General features: G+C 49.9%; 1 protein-coding gene across 1 annotated transcript; it reads left to right on the plus strand.

Annotated features, from left to right (window-relative positions):
• Positions 1-2,779: 2,779 nt before the first annotated feature.
• Positions 2,780-16,842, plus strand: LOC122365644. The gene is made up of 5 exons (XM_043337052.1): positions 2,780-2,935; positions 5,873-6,010; positions 11,284-11,419; positions 15,418-15,504; positions 16,090-16,842. The coding sequence occupies exons 1-5, from the start codon at positions 2,780-2,782 to the stop codon at positions 16,248-16,250; spliced, it is 678 nt and encodes a 225-aa protein (XP_043192987.1). The 3' UTR covers positions 16,251-16,842.
• Positions 16,843-16,894: the final 52 nt, after the last annotated feature.

A 16,894-nucleotide genomic window follows, 5' to 3' on the forward strand; every position in this document is an offset into this window, starting at 1 on the left:
ACCAGAGGCCTGCCAGGAGCACCACTGACCTCGCAGGGGTAACTTGGGCCTGTCAGGGGCACCACGGGCCTGTCGAGAGGCACTTCAGGCTTTTCAGGGGCACCATAGTCCTCTCCGGGCGCAGGGGTAGCAGGGGCACCAGAGGCCTGCCCGGGGCACTACAGGCCTAGCAAGGGCACCACTGGTCTATCAGGGGCACCACGAGCCTGTCATAGCCAGGCATCTCAGGCTTGTCAAGGCCCAGGGGCACCACAGGTCTGTGAGGGGCACCAGCGACCTAGCAGGGGCACCAGTCAACACAGGTCTGCCAGGGGCGCCACAGACCTGCCAGGGGCACCACAGACCTGCCAGGGGCACCAGAGGTCTGCCAGGGGCACCACCGGCCTCGCAGGGGCACCTTGGGCCTGTCAGGGGCACCACGGGCCTGCCGAGGGGCACTTCAGGCTTTTCAGGGGCACCAGTTCTCTCCGGGCGCAGGGGTACCAGCGGCCTAGCAAGGGCACCAGAGGCCTGCCAGGGGCACCGCAGGCCTGTGAGGGGCACCAGCGGCCTAGCAGGGGCACCAGTCAACACAGGCCTGCCAGGGGCACCACAGACCTGCCAGGGGCACCAGAGGCCTGCCAGGAGCACCACTGACCTCGCAGGGGTAACTTGGGCCTGTCAGGGGCACCACGGGCCTGTCGAGAGGCACTTCAGGCTTTTCAGGGGCACCATAGTCCTCTCCGGGCGCAGGGGTAGCAGGGGCACCAGAGGCCTGCCAGGGGCACTACAGGCCTAGCAAGGGCACCACTGGTCTATCAGGGGCACCACGAGCCTGTCATAGCCAGGCATCTCAGGCTTGTCAAGGCCCAGGGGCACCACAGGTCTGTGAGGGGCACCAGCGACCTAGCAGGGGCACCAGTCAACACAGGTCTGCCAGGGGCGCCACAGACCTGCCAGGGGCACCACAGACCTGCCAGGGGCACCAGAGGTCTGCCAGGGGCACCACCGGCCTCGCAGGGGCACCTTGGGCCTGTCAGGGGCACCACGGGCCTGCCGAGGGGCACTTCAGGCTTTTCAGGGGCACCAGTCCTCTCCGGGCGCAGGGGTACCAGCGGCCTAGCAAGGGCACCAGAGGCCTGCCAGGGGCACCACAGGCCTAGCAAGGCACCACGAGCCTGTCATGGCCGGGCACCTCAGGCTTGTCAGGGCCCAGGGGCACCACAGTCCTTCCAGGGGTATTACAAGCCTGTCAGGGGCACCAGAGGCCTAGCAAGGGCACCACAGGCCTGCCATGGACACCACAGGCCTGCCAGGGGCACCACCGGCCTTGCAGGGGCGCCTCAGGCCTGTCAGGGGCACCACGTGCCTGCCGGGGACACTTCAGGCTTGTCAGGGGCGTTACAGTCCTGTCAGGGCCCAGGGGCACCAGGCCCGTGGTGTCCCTGCTAGGCCTGTGGTGCCCCTGGCGGTCCTGTGGTGCCCCTGTCAGGACTGTGATACCCCTGATAGGCCGGTGGTGCCCCTGGCAGGTCTTTGGGCCCCCGGGCCTCAAGGGGGGGGGGGCATGACCCATGTGACCCCCCTCCTCTTGGATCCGCCACTGAGTACCTACAAATTCTAATAGAATATGGATAACCTCCTACCAATAACGCCTACGATACTGTACCTACCCTACCTACCTGTCTGTTTTACCACTATCACTATTTTTATCGCGACTTTTTGCAGACTGTTAGATGCATATCATTGTGACGCGCCGTTGAAGTTGGCTAAGCTTGATATAGTTTCGGGTGTGCCGAAATTATCGCGTCCCAGCCTGCAGCCCAGCTCCTAAACCTTCTATTTCTCAGCAAATCTCGGCCGGTGACTCTCGCCTCTGTGCAGCCAATGACAGCATAAGGAGGCAGTGCCGCCGGCTGGGCGGCCTCAGCAATCAATGTTAGTGCGGTTACCTGGCTACGTCGGGTCGATAGTATTGGGAGTGGGGGGCGACCGACGGCGGCCCGCCAGTGCCCGCGGACTCGGCCCCACGTCCGCTCGGCAGCCGGCGACTGGACTGGACTGCAGCGGGTGACTGGACTGGACTGCAGCGGGCGACTGGACTGGACTGCAGCGGGTGACTGGATTGGTGGGCTAGCGAGGGACTGGACTGACAGAGGGAGATTGGACTCGGCGGCAGCAGGCGATTGGATTGGTTAGCTAAGGAGTGACTGAACAGCCGGGAGGAGTGACTGGAGAAGCCGGGAGGAGTAACTCAGCACGCGGGAGGAGTGACTGAGCGGCCGGGAGGAGTGACTGGAGAAGCCGGAACCGAGTGAGTGGGGAGTCTGAATCAAAACGAGTGACCAGGCGAACTAGGCACCGAGCGACTGAGAAAATCGTGCGCCGGACGACCAGTCAACTCGAAAAAAGTGACTGAAAAGTTGAATCAAAACACTGAGTGACTGAGTACCCGAGCATCGGGTGACTGGCCGAACTATTCATCGAGTGACTGGCCTGGAGTGATTGACTGGGCAGGTAGTGCATTGAATGAGTACAAATCAAATCACAGGCTGGCCAGGTAGCCACAGCTGACGCACGGAGTCTTTGGAGGACAGCGATTGTGCCGCGGCATCAAACATGTAGAAAACCAATAGTGCCAGAAACACCTAAACTTCACCACTCTTGTCTGCTGTGATTCTTATTCTGCCGTCCACTCCGACCACGCAGCGCCCTCTGACCTGAACTGTGACCCGTGACTTGCGGCCGGACAGAGAGCCGTCAGAGACACTTCTCGCCCTCTTCGCCGGCCGGCGTGGCCATGCAGGACATTTATGAATCGGCGGCCAAACGGGAGCAGCGGCGGCGCGACTCGCGCCTCCACACCGGAATCGACTCGCTGTTCGACTTCGAGGAGCTGCGACCCAACTCGGAGGTGGTCGCCAACGGCCACAAACAGTCGCCGCTCTTTGATAAGGTGAGGATGGGTGCGGAATTCGAAGAAAAACATCAAAACAACATACTTCTGTGAGATTTCACGATGTGAACGATAAATTATACGGTTTGAAAGTCGAAAGATGTCAAAATCAGAAAGATAGGTATAGGTAGGTACTTTTGGAGAAATTCGGATCGGCTTTTTCGCATAAACTGAAAAAAATCGTAATCGCCTTTGTCATCATTACTGACAACCTTTCCTTTAACATCACTTGCCGCTTGTCACTGCGTATTCAAGGATTCGAGAAATAAGTGAGGGGAGGGGCTGAAGAAACGCCTTTCGTCGCCACTTGGCACGGAATAGGAGTCTACGACACGGAATATATGTTGTAGACTATATATTCCGTGCACTCGGTCACAGGCGGATCTAGGGGAGGGCATTTTGGGGCAAAAAGGTCCTCCCACTCATAGCGCCCGAAATCATTTTCATCGTTATCCAATTTATTACGGAGCGAGCGAAGCGAGCGTAGTCTTTCCTTAGATTAAAGGGACCCTCCCACCTTAACATTAGATTTGAGTTGAGATAGCCAAAATGGGGTCCCTGGCTCACAATTACCGGTTTCGGCACTCACAACATCGAGAAATGCCTTAAATCGGAAATATTGAATTTCAAAATTGCAGCATTTTGATTCAGAGGGGCTAATGCTTAGGAATACCCCTCTGAATGTGTGACGTCAGCGCAAATATCTAACGATTTTTAAATGTTTGACTAAAACGTTTTGTAGCACGCGGTGGTATATGCTATTTGCGCGCAACATCTGCCGCAAACGCCGCACTTCTAAAATAAAGTCGCTAGGAACAGCGGAGATCCCAAAAAAGTAAACAAAAGTAAAAGTCTAATATCTTGAAAACCGGTGAATATTTTTCGGTGAAATTCGGTAGATATTCGTTTTCGCTCTTTCTGAACCGAGCGACATCACTTTCATGCCAATTCATAAACTTTTTTGAAGGTGGGAGGGTCCCTTTAACGGAAATTTCTGAGTATGAGCGGCCGGCCGGCCGGCCGGCCGGCCGTGCGGACGCTTTTGCGAGGCTTATATCTCAGCAACCACTTGGCCGATTTACATGCGGTAATTTTTGTAGGGTAGCTTCATTCCTTCTACCAAGTATTGGACTATTCCCGATGCATGTGGGTGACCCCTTTTGCACGTGCCACGCGCAAAACGAAGAGGTGTCAGTTTTGTAATTGTTACAATATCTCGGTAACTACTTGGCCGATTGCGCTGAAAGTTGACATGTAGGTAGGCACCCACTAGGCACTGCATATCCATGTGCCAGAGTTGGGGTGCTGCTGCACGTGCGCACGTGCAGGGGTCGATTCCAGATCTCGAGAACGGCTCGACCGATTGCGCTCAAATTTGGTACACAGTTAGGGACCGGTTAGTAGGGTGCCGTGCACAAGTCAGTTGGGACCCATTTTGCACGTGCGCACGTGCAGGGTGCCGCTTCCAGATCTCGAGAACGGCTGGGCCGATTGTGCCCAAATTTGGCACATCGCTAGAGATCGGTTAGTAGGGTGCCGTGCACAAGTCATTTGGAGGTACCCCCTCGCAATTTCGCACGTGCAAGGCCCACCCTCTCGCTCGCTCCGTTAGTCGCCCCAAAAGGCGTTATATACCTACTGGTCACTTTTATCGAAAAAAAAACTTTTACTGTACAGCAGTGCAGAGCAATCAAAATTTCGAGAAGTTATTGGAATTAGGAGAAACTTTCGGGGTATGCCCCTCGCACAGCGTCCAAGACCGTCTCTCTGGATCTGTTAATGGCATATGCGTCAGGAGCCACAGTCACCGGGCGTGGATTACGCTGCGACATACATGATCAGTGAGCTGTCAAAAACACTGGCCATCGCACACGACCTGCCTTATGTATCATCGCATCCATGGGTGAAGCTTTTCCAGGGAAGTTGGTGGGGCAAAAAGTCGCCAAACGTGCAATGTCCGATTGTCGACTTGAATAAAATGCTAAACTAAAACAATTTCTATGGAGCTACTTCAATTCCTATCATTACGGAGATAATCTTTAAATTTTAATTGCACAGACATTCCAAAGCTCGCCAATGCGAAAAAGATTGATTTGTAGAGCAAAAGAAGAGCTCATGTTGGTGGGGCAAAATGCTCATTGGTGGGGTAAAATTGCAAGTTGGTGGGGCAGCCGCCCCACCAACAGCTCCGCCCCTGATCGCATCATGAAAGCTTGCGGCCGGCCGGGGCCACAAAAGGCTCACCCACCTCTCCCCGCCCCCTGCACCCATGCGCTATCGACCGCGCTAATGACAGCGTAGCGTGGCAATGGCTAAACACAGCATGGAGGCCACTCCCCGTGACAAGGTCGCCTCAATTCCGTCCTGCGACTCATACACGGCCTACGACGTGACATAGCGACGTCGCCTCGGCAGTGTGACCTTTACCGCCGGCACAAATGGCGCTGGAATTTTCTACCATGGTCAGACATGCCCCTGGTATGTCATGCACCCCAGCCGAGCCTATAGACTCACATAGCACATTGCAGACTGCAGTCTGGTTTTATGACCCGTAAGACGTCATTTCCGGTCAGGCATTCGTCCGCCCCGACCTGACTGAGGTTATTACAAATGCAGGAAGAGGCTCCGAGTCTTTACGACCGTTTATGGCGTGACTATGACGTCATAGTACATTGTAACAGAACCTGTCCTTATCCGTACCAAAGTGAAAGTCGCGTGACTAAAGAAAAATATACGAGTGTTTCTGAACTTCAATTCGGTACCAAATGCTCTTGCGTAAAAATTGTGTGAAAAGCAATGACATGCTTCTATGGTATCATTTGAGAATATTCACTCTCCAAATCTAGTGAAAATGCATCCTGCTCATAGAGGGACCATTGCTTTTCATCCGGTATTACCTTCCTCTGCCCCTCTGACGGTCCCGACCGTCCCTTTCAGAAGCGGTATGAGCCGAAGGGGTTCATCGCTGAGCTCACGGCGGCGGAGAGTCACCGGGAACCACGCATCTCGGTACCTCTGTTTGACACGGAGGTCAGCCTCGCCCGCGGCTCCATACCGCCCATAGTGCTGTGTCAGGTGAGCTACTATAACTGCCGCCCATAGTGCTGTGTCAGGTGAGTTTTAAGGTGTTGTGTGATGTGAGACACATACCACCCTCGGCCCTGAAGTAATCATGTGTCAGGTACAGCATCTTTGCCGACTGCCGTCCATTACGAGCAAGAAACAAACAGCGGGATAAAGCTCCAATCGCTCACTCTGAAGTGGGCCCTTCCTTATCGCATAGATGACACATGCATTATGTATGTCGCATGTCTCTCCAGAGTATTGTTATGCCAGACCATAGGCTTCGGCCTTCGGTACACAGAGTGCTATGGTCAGATGCAAAATTTACAGGGCCACAATAAAATAGTGTGCCACCGAGTCTCTCGGTCGGATGCACCTCACCCCTAGCACTGCTACCGCTGCCGTGATAGCCAGGCTGTGTCCTTCGGTCACGCCATGACGTGTCAACTGTCAGGCGAACCCTACTCAGAACACATCACCTTCAAGAAACGTGCAAATATGGGGAGTCGTGCAACAGGCGCTATGAGGGCTGCTGCTAAAATTAAATTATCTCTGCGCCTTGCCCCATACGATACGATTTTGGGCGGAAACATTCAAATTTCACAGCTTTGAATGACAGTGATGGAAGTTTGTCTAGAACCGTTTTTTTTTTTTGAAGATGTTGCAACTTGCAACGAATCTTTTCAACCTGAGCATACATGCGCTTCGCGTTGAACGTACTGCTTACACACCTATGTTAGATACAGGCAAAGAAAATATTAACAAAATAGGCTCAGTTCCATTGTGCGCCGGAAAACGTATCATATTAAGCATGTATGTACAGTGGATCTTATTAGGATCTCCAGACGTAACTAGATGGCGTTGAGCCTTAGTCGAGTCCATGTCAAATTCAAGGAGAGGTCACTACCGAGCTGGGTCCGATGGGGAGGTGGGCGGGGAGGGGGGGGGGAGGTGGGCGGGGAGGGGGGGGCGGGTGGCGAGGTCACGGTGCGGGTGACCTGTCAAACAGCCCCGGCGCGGTGGGGCACTGCCGTAGGCAGGGTGGCGAGGTCACAGTGCGGGTGACCTGTCAAACAGCCCCGGCGCGGTGGGGCACTGCCGTAGGCAAATGGCGCACTCCAGTGTTGTTCCATATCGCGGTGGTGGGCCGGGCGGCCGGCTAGCTTGGCAGCTTGGAAGGAAAGGATAATGAGGCATGGTTTTGCTGTGGCCGGTTCACCTACTGTTACTTATGATGCACCCAGAGTAATGCAAATGTGGCGTTAATAATGCAGCTGGGCTGGCAATGGAATGCTAGCGAATGCTCCGAGCGCCTAGCTATAAGGATTAAGATTATTTATGTCTCCTGAAATTTTCATTGAATATAATTCAATCACTAGAGAGATCATATTCGTTCGCCAGTTTTTTGACCGGCTGGCGTTTTTCTTGCGTAGAGCGCCCTTGGGCAAATATTTAGGTATAACGCAGGTGATTTTTTTTTTTGCTGGTAAGACGCCTTTAGGGTCAAATCAAGCAGTGGCGGCGGAACACCTTTAATGAAGTGGGGGCACTGCCGACTTTTGGTCCCATTCTTTCCATGCAACGCCCGTAGGGCTAATGTTAAAATGCCAAAATCAAACGGGGGCACGGTGCCCCGATGCCCCCTCCCCCCCCCCACCCCCCCCCCCCCCCACCCCCGTTCCGCCACCACATGAAATCAAGTCGCTAAGAGACGATGAGGAAAAGTGGACGAACGCCACATTTGTGTGCATGAAGTCTCGAGTTATAAAAAGCTAAAAGTTATTTTACGTGTAAGCTAAAAAACAATAAGATCAGTTAATAAAAAATATTTGACCCGAAATTAACTTCTGTTTTGTCTGACCATGATTGCATGTATGACCCCGGTCCAGCCTGGTTCAACTCGGCCACACCTGGTTCGGCTCCCCCTTTTTTAATATAAATTTGGCCCGAACCTTTTGAATGGAAGGAATCACAAGGACAGAGTCCCCGCTAAGCTGAGCTTGTTAAGCGTTGAAACCTGCCATCTACCCTCCGATCAAGCAATTCCTGGTCTATTGCAGACTATGGTTTTGAGGTTTAGTCTATGGCAAAATGGTCTGTGGTTTAGAGTCCAAATTTTAACGTGCGCACATAGCCGCGCACGGCCGGTCCCCCCGCTGACTTCGCCTGGCAGCGGCCTGCCACCAACCACAACCATACCCGTCAGGAGGCTAAAAAACGTCAAGCACACGTCGTGTTTCGAACCCGGGCTTTTGCAACCGGGACGTCCGCCTTCACCACATGGCACATGGAGTCCAACGCTCTACCGACCGAGCTACCGGGACGGACATTTACCTTGGTGTTTCGCCTCGTGACATTGACAGACGTCAGACACTTTGGCCGAACTTTAGCCGAAACACTGAGCAAGCTGCGCAGGGCGATAGGTGCTCGTAGCGTTGAGGTTGGGTAACCTGTGAGCTGAACGCGATGTCGTGAGTTCGAGCCCCACTCCCGGGTCTGGTTTTATCTAGACACAACCAAAACCTTTCCTTCTACTGCAACACAGCTAAGCACGACGCCATCTTTCCCCAATATCTTTCCCCAATATCCTCCCCAAAAGTCAAAATTATCGCTTATAAACGTTTAGCTAAGTTTCATTTTTTAGGAAAATATTTTTGGTCATTTGTCTGGAGCCATTTCAACTCTTTTTTCTTTTCTGATTCTTTTCGACCCGATAAAACCCACCAAAACTGAACGTGCCAAATGAAAAATATCTAACTCAAATACCAGTTAAGAAAAGCCTCATCATGCATCATGAAAAGCATCATGCAACTATCGACTGAAAAGTTGCATGCTATGAATACGTCCTAGATTGTTTCAATTATCATTGTTCAACATTTTGGCTGGAACTGACGCTGCCTCTGGCTTGCCCGTTTGTTTGAGATAATGATTCCCTTCAGTCGCGTTCTTGCCGGTTCCACATGAACAGGATACCACCATACCGGAGTGAACGCACCCGCAACCATCATCCCCTCCCCTCAGCCTCGGCGCAGTGGCGGGCGGCCCTGGGCGGCCCACTCCCGGCGCTACGCACGCCCCATGCGCCGTGATACCGCGTCACTCCCCCTCCCTCCTTCCCCCACAATGACCGGTGACCTCACTTCCCTCGGGATTTGGACTCGCCCTACCCCGACCGTAGCGCCACGTGGTGGCTCTGGAGATCTTAAATAGACCCACTGTACATATAGCATCGAACACGGCAGTCAGCCAGACGGTCACCTGAAGCAGCCAGGACGTTCGACCCGATTCCTGACGGCCTTTGCCTGGTGTCAGTAATCGTTAACCCGCGCCCCGTAGGGCTACCGGCGGACCCTACCACCCGTAGGGGGGGGGGGGGGCGTATCGGCCCCCCTAAGATCTCGGAAAGTTACCGGCCGATTTTCAAAATTCAAACGGCGTTCGATAGCCCCACCCGGGAACTACCTTGTGACCAAATTTCATTGACCTAGGTCAAATCGATGACGTCACAGGTCAGGTTAAAGGTCAGATTTTCACCGTTCACAGGCAATTCAAGAAATGTGCTGTGAAAGCGAGTAAATTGGTAATTTATTGAAAACCATCGATGGTACATTGTTCGTCAAACACATACTTTGCTATCTGAGGTCACTGATACCAGGTCAGGTCACAGCGAGGTCAGGTCACCGGGGGGTCACAATATGAATGTGTCGTGTGATACATGTTTTATGGTCCATTTTACATGACAAATGCGATTATGTGGGTTAGGCAGCCTTTGGGGCCAGCCTAGGTCACGTTTTGGTGAAGGTCAGGTCAAGGTCAGGTCAAATTAGGTCAAATTTCAAAGTTGATATTTTTGCATAAAATGGGTATCGATTCGATGCAGCTCGTCACGGGGAGTCTAATGGTGGTCTTCGTTTTGCTCTACGAGTTCCAGAATTGCCAAAAATTGAGTTTGAAAATTTGACGTCATCATTTTTGAACAGTTTTTTCGCTATAACTTGGCCAAAAAACGAGGTATCGATCTGAAATTTGGTATGTAGATAGAAGACGGTAGGCACTATCACATATATTCCGGTTTTTTCGAAACTCAAAAAACTTTTTGGATTTTTTGGCGAATATATCCAAAAAAATGCTTTTTTGATTTTTGGGGGTCAAAACTCAAAAATTTCAAAAATTCGAGATAGCAGTTTTGTAGCCCTGTCAATTCCACACCTTTAATGTCTTGATCATTTTTCTGTATCTTCAAAGCTGTAGTCCTGACAGGTCTTCTCGAAATACGAACGGGGTCCTGAAAGTTTGGTGGCGATATCTCCAGCCGTTTAGGAGATATCGACCGAAAAGGACAGGGGGGGGGGCCGTTTCGCCCCCCCCCCCTACGGGGCGCGGGTTAATGGGGCACATTCAGGGTGTTATGGGCATCAGAGACGGCGCGGGTCGCTCTATGACCGGTCACACTCGGAACCACGGGCTCAGTCGCTCGATAATGATGAGGGCGATGAGGATGAATGATAGCAACATATACAGGGTCCGAGCGATAATAGATTCGAGTCGCGCCACGCCCACCGAACACGCTACTGGACCAATCACTCACACCGGCTACTATATAGCGCCTGATGGCAAAACCGTATGCCTGATCGTCATTGTTGCTACTTGCTCGTGTGTTTCGGCTCTTCGGGACCATGTTCAAATATTAGTTGTTTACACTTGAAGTATACAAATGCGATATGCATTCATGCATATAATTCAAAGCATGCGTGCATGGTGCTGCCATTTGGAAATTGGAATCCACGACGGACCTATGTGGCGCATAAATAAATAATTGGTCCTGCTATAAAGACACGGCAGCATTGCCTCGGCCGGCTAAATTAAGAAACTAATAGCCTTGAGGCATACATAAATGACAATATTCACTCGCTGATCGCGCTGACTTGTAGAGATATAAAGTAACGACTCACAACCTAGCAAAGCCAGCACGGGCTACACTAATAATTGAGGCATTTCCTCAGCTGAATATGTGAGATTGGTATCAACTGGACGGCATTTAATTATATTGTTATGTTTGTTGCCACTCTCTGCATAGTGCATATAAAGTGGCAACTAAACAACTAATAGGTATGCTTCTTAGTTACTTCTTTTGCCAGGCAAACATAGGTATGACTATGAGAGATGCCCTAACATACGCACATAAATATCTTATGCAGTGTAATCACCTATCAATGAAGTGACACTCCTATGTATCGATGGCACGGCTTGCCAAAAGTAATGACTTCTCCTGTTCCCTTTCGCAGTGCAACGGCAGGCCCGTGTACGCCCTCCTAGACACAAGTAACGTCTACTCGACAATCTCTCGGAGTTTAGTGAGTGCGTTCAACATGTCCAGAGACGTCATCCAGGACCGGACGACGCCGCCCAGCCCGCTGTCAGGTGCGTGCCACCAGTCCCTAGATGGGTGTGTCTGGTGAGTCTTGTAGGCCTACCAGGTAGTTGCACCCATCCCCAATGTTGCAGCGGACATCTTGTGGGTGCTTGCCTACGGCCCCCGGTTGTGCTGCAGCTAACAGTAAGCATGTACTTACATTGTACGACTGTGCGTGCCTCCCAGACCAGTGGCCATCGTCCCAGGTCAACCGTCCGTCCGGAGTCTAGCTAGATGCTCGGTGCATTTATTTCGAACAGAATCAGATGATGTAGAGGTATTCATTATTCAACTAGCTTTTCACCAACCCAAGTCGCAAAGTCCAAGTTATATGCATGACCTCGAATCGTATCCGCCATTGATTGAAGACGTGACTATGTTACAGTTAGTATGCGAAATCCGTTTGTTTGCAACGGAACTAGTTTCGTTGCAAACTACCTGACCGGCCAGGTAGTTTGCAACGAAACTAGTTCTGTTGCAAACTAACTGACCGTCCAGTTAGTTTGCAAACTAACTAGTTAGGATGCAAACTACCTAGTTACTTTGCAACGGAACTAGGTGTGTTGCAACAGAACTAGTTGTAATGCGAAATCGACGAGGCAGTGGCTCTATTTGTCGTTTATATTAAACTTTTATGTAAATTTTAACAACGGTTGTCAAAACAAAGCTGTGTTTTTCTAACGGGTGACACTAGACATACAAGTAAAAAGGGTGGTCACATTTATGGATGAAAATTGAAACAGTGAATTACCAGATTCGACTACATAATGTGACGATCACTGGCGGATCCAGAGGAGTAGAGGTGGCAAAATGTGGACCCGAGGGCCCGGTCCAAAGAACCAGTCTGGACCCATATGGGTCCAGACCGGTTCCTGGAAATTTTCTGACGGGTCCAACCGGGTCCTACCATAAACTGTACACCTTGCACACTACACATTATTGCAAAATATGAAGTGAATTAAGTGAATGTTTCTTTGCACACAGTAGCTCATGAGTATTCCCAATTGGAAATAGGCTGTTTTACATGATGCAACTGCCAACTAATGATACCTACAAGTATAGTTTGTATTAATTGACTTTTGGGGAACGGGTCCAACTGGTTCCGATTCCAACTAAGACCGGGTCTGACTGGTTCCAGAAATGTCCAACCGGGTCTGGTTCGAGTCTGGTTCCCAAAATTTTCATCTTTTGCCACCTCTACAGAGGAGGGGCAGTTCCGGGGGCATTTTGCGATTTTTTTGCGACACACACTTACACCAGTCACCACCGCCGCCGCACAGAACAGAACTGAACTGTATTGTCCCATATTGTTCCGTGATCCGGGGTAAGCGTGCGATCAAGAATCGGTCTCACCGGCCGACTCCTACTGCGACTTCCCTAGCCAGGTGACCTAGCGGTGCCGGGTCATTCGGTAACAGCCAATGATTAAAGGGACCCTCCCACCTTAACATTAGTTTTGAGTTGAGATAGCCAAGTTTGCGGCCAGGCTCGGAAACCACCATTTATCCTGGTCGCAACCCCCGCAGCTTTATGGTGTTCAAGAAATTTCTTCCCTTTACTTGCAGGGTGGGACCAGCGTGGTCCCTATCTCATAACCATTACGGGAATCTGATGACGTCATCAGGCTTTCGAACGTCCGTTAAATGTTTGACTAAAACGTTTTGTAGCACGCGGTGGTATATGCTGCTTTGCGCGCAACAAATGCCGCACTTTCAAATAAAGTCGCTAGGAACAGTGGAGATCCCAAAAAGTAAACAAAAGTAAAAGTCTAATATCTTGAAAACCGGTGAATATTTTTCGATGAAATTTGGTAGATATTCGTTTTTGCTCTTTCTGAACCGAGCGACATCACTTTCATGTCAATTCATTAACTTTTTTGAAGGTGGAAGGGTCCCTTTAAGGGCAGGTTGCGTCACAGACTGATCGGTTGTGGAGGTAGGAGCTCGTCAGCGACTCGGTTCTGGAATATTCCGAAATCGGCAGCAGAACCTTTACTTTCCGCTTATCCCGCGCCCCACTGGGGTCTGTGTATGACACGCCCTACTGGGGGGGGGGGGGGCTCCTAATTCCGAAACTATAACTGGGCCGATCGTCAAAATTCAAACGGCATCTGATAGCCCCGGAAAAACTGTCGAGTGAAACCAAATTTCATTGACCTCGAGGTCAACGATGACGTCAGAGGTCAGGTCAAAGTAAAAATTATATTATCGATATTTGGCTTATTCACCTTTTGGGCTCTGGCTGCCGTCTTACAAGTCAGAGCAGGCTGATATTTGGTTTACACACTCGTGAGCAGATGCTTTAGATACTCTGAGGGTACCAAACTTGTACTTTGATTTTCAGGTCAGGGTCAGGTCATCATAGGTCACGGAAATCTTATGTCATTAGTCGGTCACGTGACACATGTTTTATTGTCCATTTAGGCCATAGATTTCGATTTCGGTGTCGCCTGTGTCATTTGAGGCCATTTGTCATCTGAATATAGCTGAGGTCAGGTCACTTTCAGGTCAAAAAAGGTCAAATTTCGAAGTTGAAATTTTTCAAAAAAAAAGCATTTCTATCGGATGCAGTTTGAGCTCAGAAACACGATGGTGCTGTTTATATTGGTGTACAATGTCTAATTCGTACAGAAAATTGATTTGAAAAATCTAAAATTGTGAAATTTTGCTATAATGCGTATAACTTAGCCATTTTTTAAGATATCTGGCTAAAACTTGCTAGAGTAAGTCATAAGCATGAGTTCTATCATATATATTCCGTTTTTTCGAAAAGTCCAAACGTTTTTGAAAAAAATACATATTTTGAAATTTTAAAATGTATAATTTTCAAAGTTTACAAAATTTTGAAAACTCATGATCGCAGTTTGATAGCGCATTCCATTCTGAGTCCTCTCATGAAAAGAAATTGGATCTAACTTAAAAAAAAAAACTGAGCTCTTGGGAGCGATTCCCGTGGTTCAATGTTTTGCGTCGAAATCGGCCGAACATGACGTCACTCTGACGTCATTTTCGGCCGACCTATGATAGATACTAAGTTTAAATTTTGACACAAGGTGTCAAATCGATGCAGCCGAAGGTACTGAAAGTTTGGCGGCGATACGTCAAGCAGTCTAGAAGTTATTGCAGAAAAACGAGAGGGGGGCTATGAATAGCCCCCCCCCCCCCAGTGGGGCGCGGGTAATGTCTACGCATTTATGGTGATCACTGGCGGTTCCAGAAAGATGGTCTTAAACGTTGCGGGACACATAATCCCAAAAAGTTTCTCCCAATTCCAAAAAAACTTTCGGATTTTGGTTCCAATCCTTACACATACACACGGCTGTGCAATCTAAAACAAGCATTTGATTATAAAAGTTGTTCAGTTTTCGTTTCGTTCTCATAATAAGCAAATATTTGTCGCTTTCGGGCGCTGCGTGGATGGCGAAGCGATTTTGGGCGCCCCCCCCCCCCCTCTGGATCCGCCAGTGATCGTAACGTTATGTAGTCGAATCCGGTTAATTCACTGTTTCTATCCTAAATGTGACCACCCGTCTTATGTTTAGTGTCACCCGTTAGAAAAACACAGCTTTGTTTTGACAACCGTTGTTAAAATTTACATAAAAGTTGAATATAACCGACAAATAGAGCCACTGCCTCGTCGATTTCGCATTACAACTAGTTCCGTTGCAACACACCTAGTTCCGTTGCAAAGTAACTAGGTAGTTTGCATCCTAACTAGTTAGTTTGCAAACTAACTGGACGGTCAGTTAGTTTGCAACGGAACTAGTTTCGTTGCAAACTACCTAGCCGGTCAGGTAGTTTGCAACGAAACTAGTTGCGTTGCAAACTAACGGATTTCGCATACTAACTGTAACAACTATATTACTGAATGCCATACTGCCATCAGTCCCCAGACGGATATGTATGTGACGAGGTCAGGTATCCGACAGAATGTGACGAACATAACCCTCACTATTCAGGCCGTGTGGATGTAAGGTGATATGCTCCTTCACCGCCTCTTTCAACAGGTCTTGAAAGGCCAGTAATACACGGGAAGCTCAAATACATGGATGTGTCATTAGGAAAAAGTCAACTCAACATGCAGCTGTTTGTCGGTGAGTCATATCTTTCGATACCTTGTCTACTAAGAAAGCTTTGGGTCGTGCTTGGAAAGCCCAGGGATCACAGCACAAAAATCAGATTTCAATGTCATGAAGTCCCATCCAAGCGAATTACTTATTTTGTGAGGGGGGCATACGGTTATTGAGATAAATGACGATTTCGGGACTCTTTTCTGATTGACCTCAAATACGAGCCATTGCCCAAAATCAATCTTTCACTTTCTGTACCGTCGAGCACGCAACATATCTGATGCAACCCAATTGGATAATCACTCCCTGACCTTCATGACTTTGAAAGTTCGTATTTGGCTCAGTTGATCGACCGTTGCGTGGCTAGACCCATTCGCCAGTATTTGGGTCATCGGGTGCCCTGGGACTCCGAATGAAAATCGATTCAGTCAATGCCCTCGACCACCAGAAACGAGAATAATCCTTTTTGCACAGCAGTTTTGAGGATTGTGGACAATGTTCAATTGTTCATATGCTCCACTGCACAAGCATTTTACTAAATTTACTGCACAAGTATTTTACTAAGTTTATCATAGAACTGTTCTTTTTCTAACACTATCCGTCCCCCAGTTTCAGACACCACGCCAGAGCTGGTGCTCGGCGTGGACTTCCTCAAGAAGACGCAGACGGTGGTCAGTTTCTCCGAGTCATGCGCAATGGTATCCGGGGAGAAAGTGCGCTTCGTCAGTGGTCACGAGCTCGGGGGATTAACAAAGGGTCGGCCTCACTGACACAGCCGGCCCTCCGGCTAACCGACCCCCTCCAGAGTCCAGACCTACACGGACAATGTCGGTACTGTCGGACTGGAAAGTGTCACATTTAGGGACAATTAACAGATTCGTAAGCGCGAGTACCTCTACTAACAGCACGTGGAGCTACTCGTGAAGTGCCCGTAGAAGCTGTCGTAGGTCCTTGGCTCGTCGGCCTAATACTATGCTGAGGACACCTAATCCAATCGATCCGGCTACTGTTGCTGCTATTCTCGGCCGAATCAGTGCGGGGCATTGGTGCAGCTGGGCTCCTGTGTGATAAATACTGAGCTAGTTTTGTAACGACTGACCCGTGTCGGGACGCCGGTAGGAGGCTCTGGTGGAGTCTTCGCGGATCAGTATAATGCTGTGGGCTCAGACAAATGAATAAGAATAGATAGGGTTTATCTGCAGCTGAAACGGAATGGTGATGAAACTGAACTCGATCACGACTAATGGTGGCCTGGGCTGGGCCCGTTCGCAACCAGCATGGGCTATCGTTGTTCAATTCATTTTTTGACGATTACTGTGACAACATCAACAATTATTCATAAATACACATGATTCCAACGCATAAAGTTTTTAAAGATGACGAAGTCAATACATTATTACTTGATCGGTTCACC

The sequence above is a fragment of the Amphibalanus amphitrite genome, unplaced genomic scaffold (assembly GCF_019059575.1).
Source record: "Amphibalanus amphitrite isolate SeventyFive unplaced genomic scaffold, NRLGWU_Aamphi_draft 000753F_arrow, whole genome shotgun sequence".
Classification (NCBI taxonomy): Eukaryota; Metazoa; Arthropoda; class Thecostraca; order Balanomorpha; family Balanidae; genus Amphibalanus; species Amphibalanus amphitrite.

Bases quoted from the DNA above. Each gene is read 5' to 3' on its own strand.
- LOC122365644 (XM_043337052.1), top strand. From the start codon at position 2,780: ATGCAGGACATTTATGAATCGGCGGCCAAACGGGAGCAGCGGCGGCGC. The intron at 6,011-11,283 runs GTGAGCTACTAT...TCCCTTTCGCAG, and splicing joins CGCCCATAGTGCTGTGTCAG to TGCAACGGCAGGCCCGTGTA. The intron at 11,420-15,417 runs GTGCGTGCCACC...CTCTTTCAACAG, and splicing joins GCCGCCCAGCCCGCTGTCAG to GTCTTGAAAGGCCAGTAATA.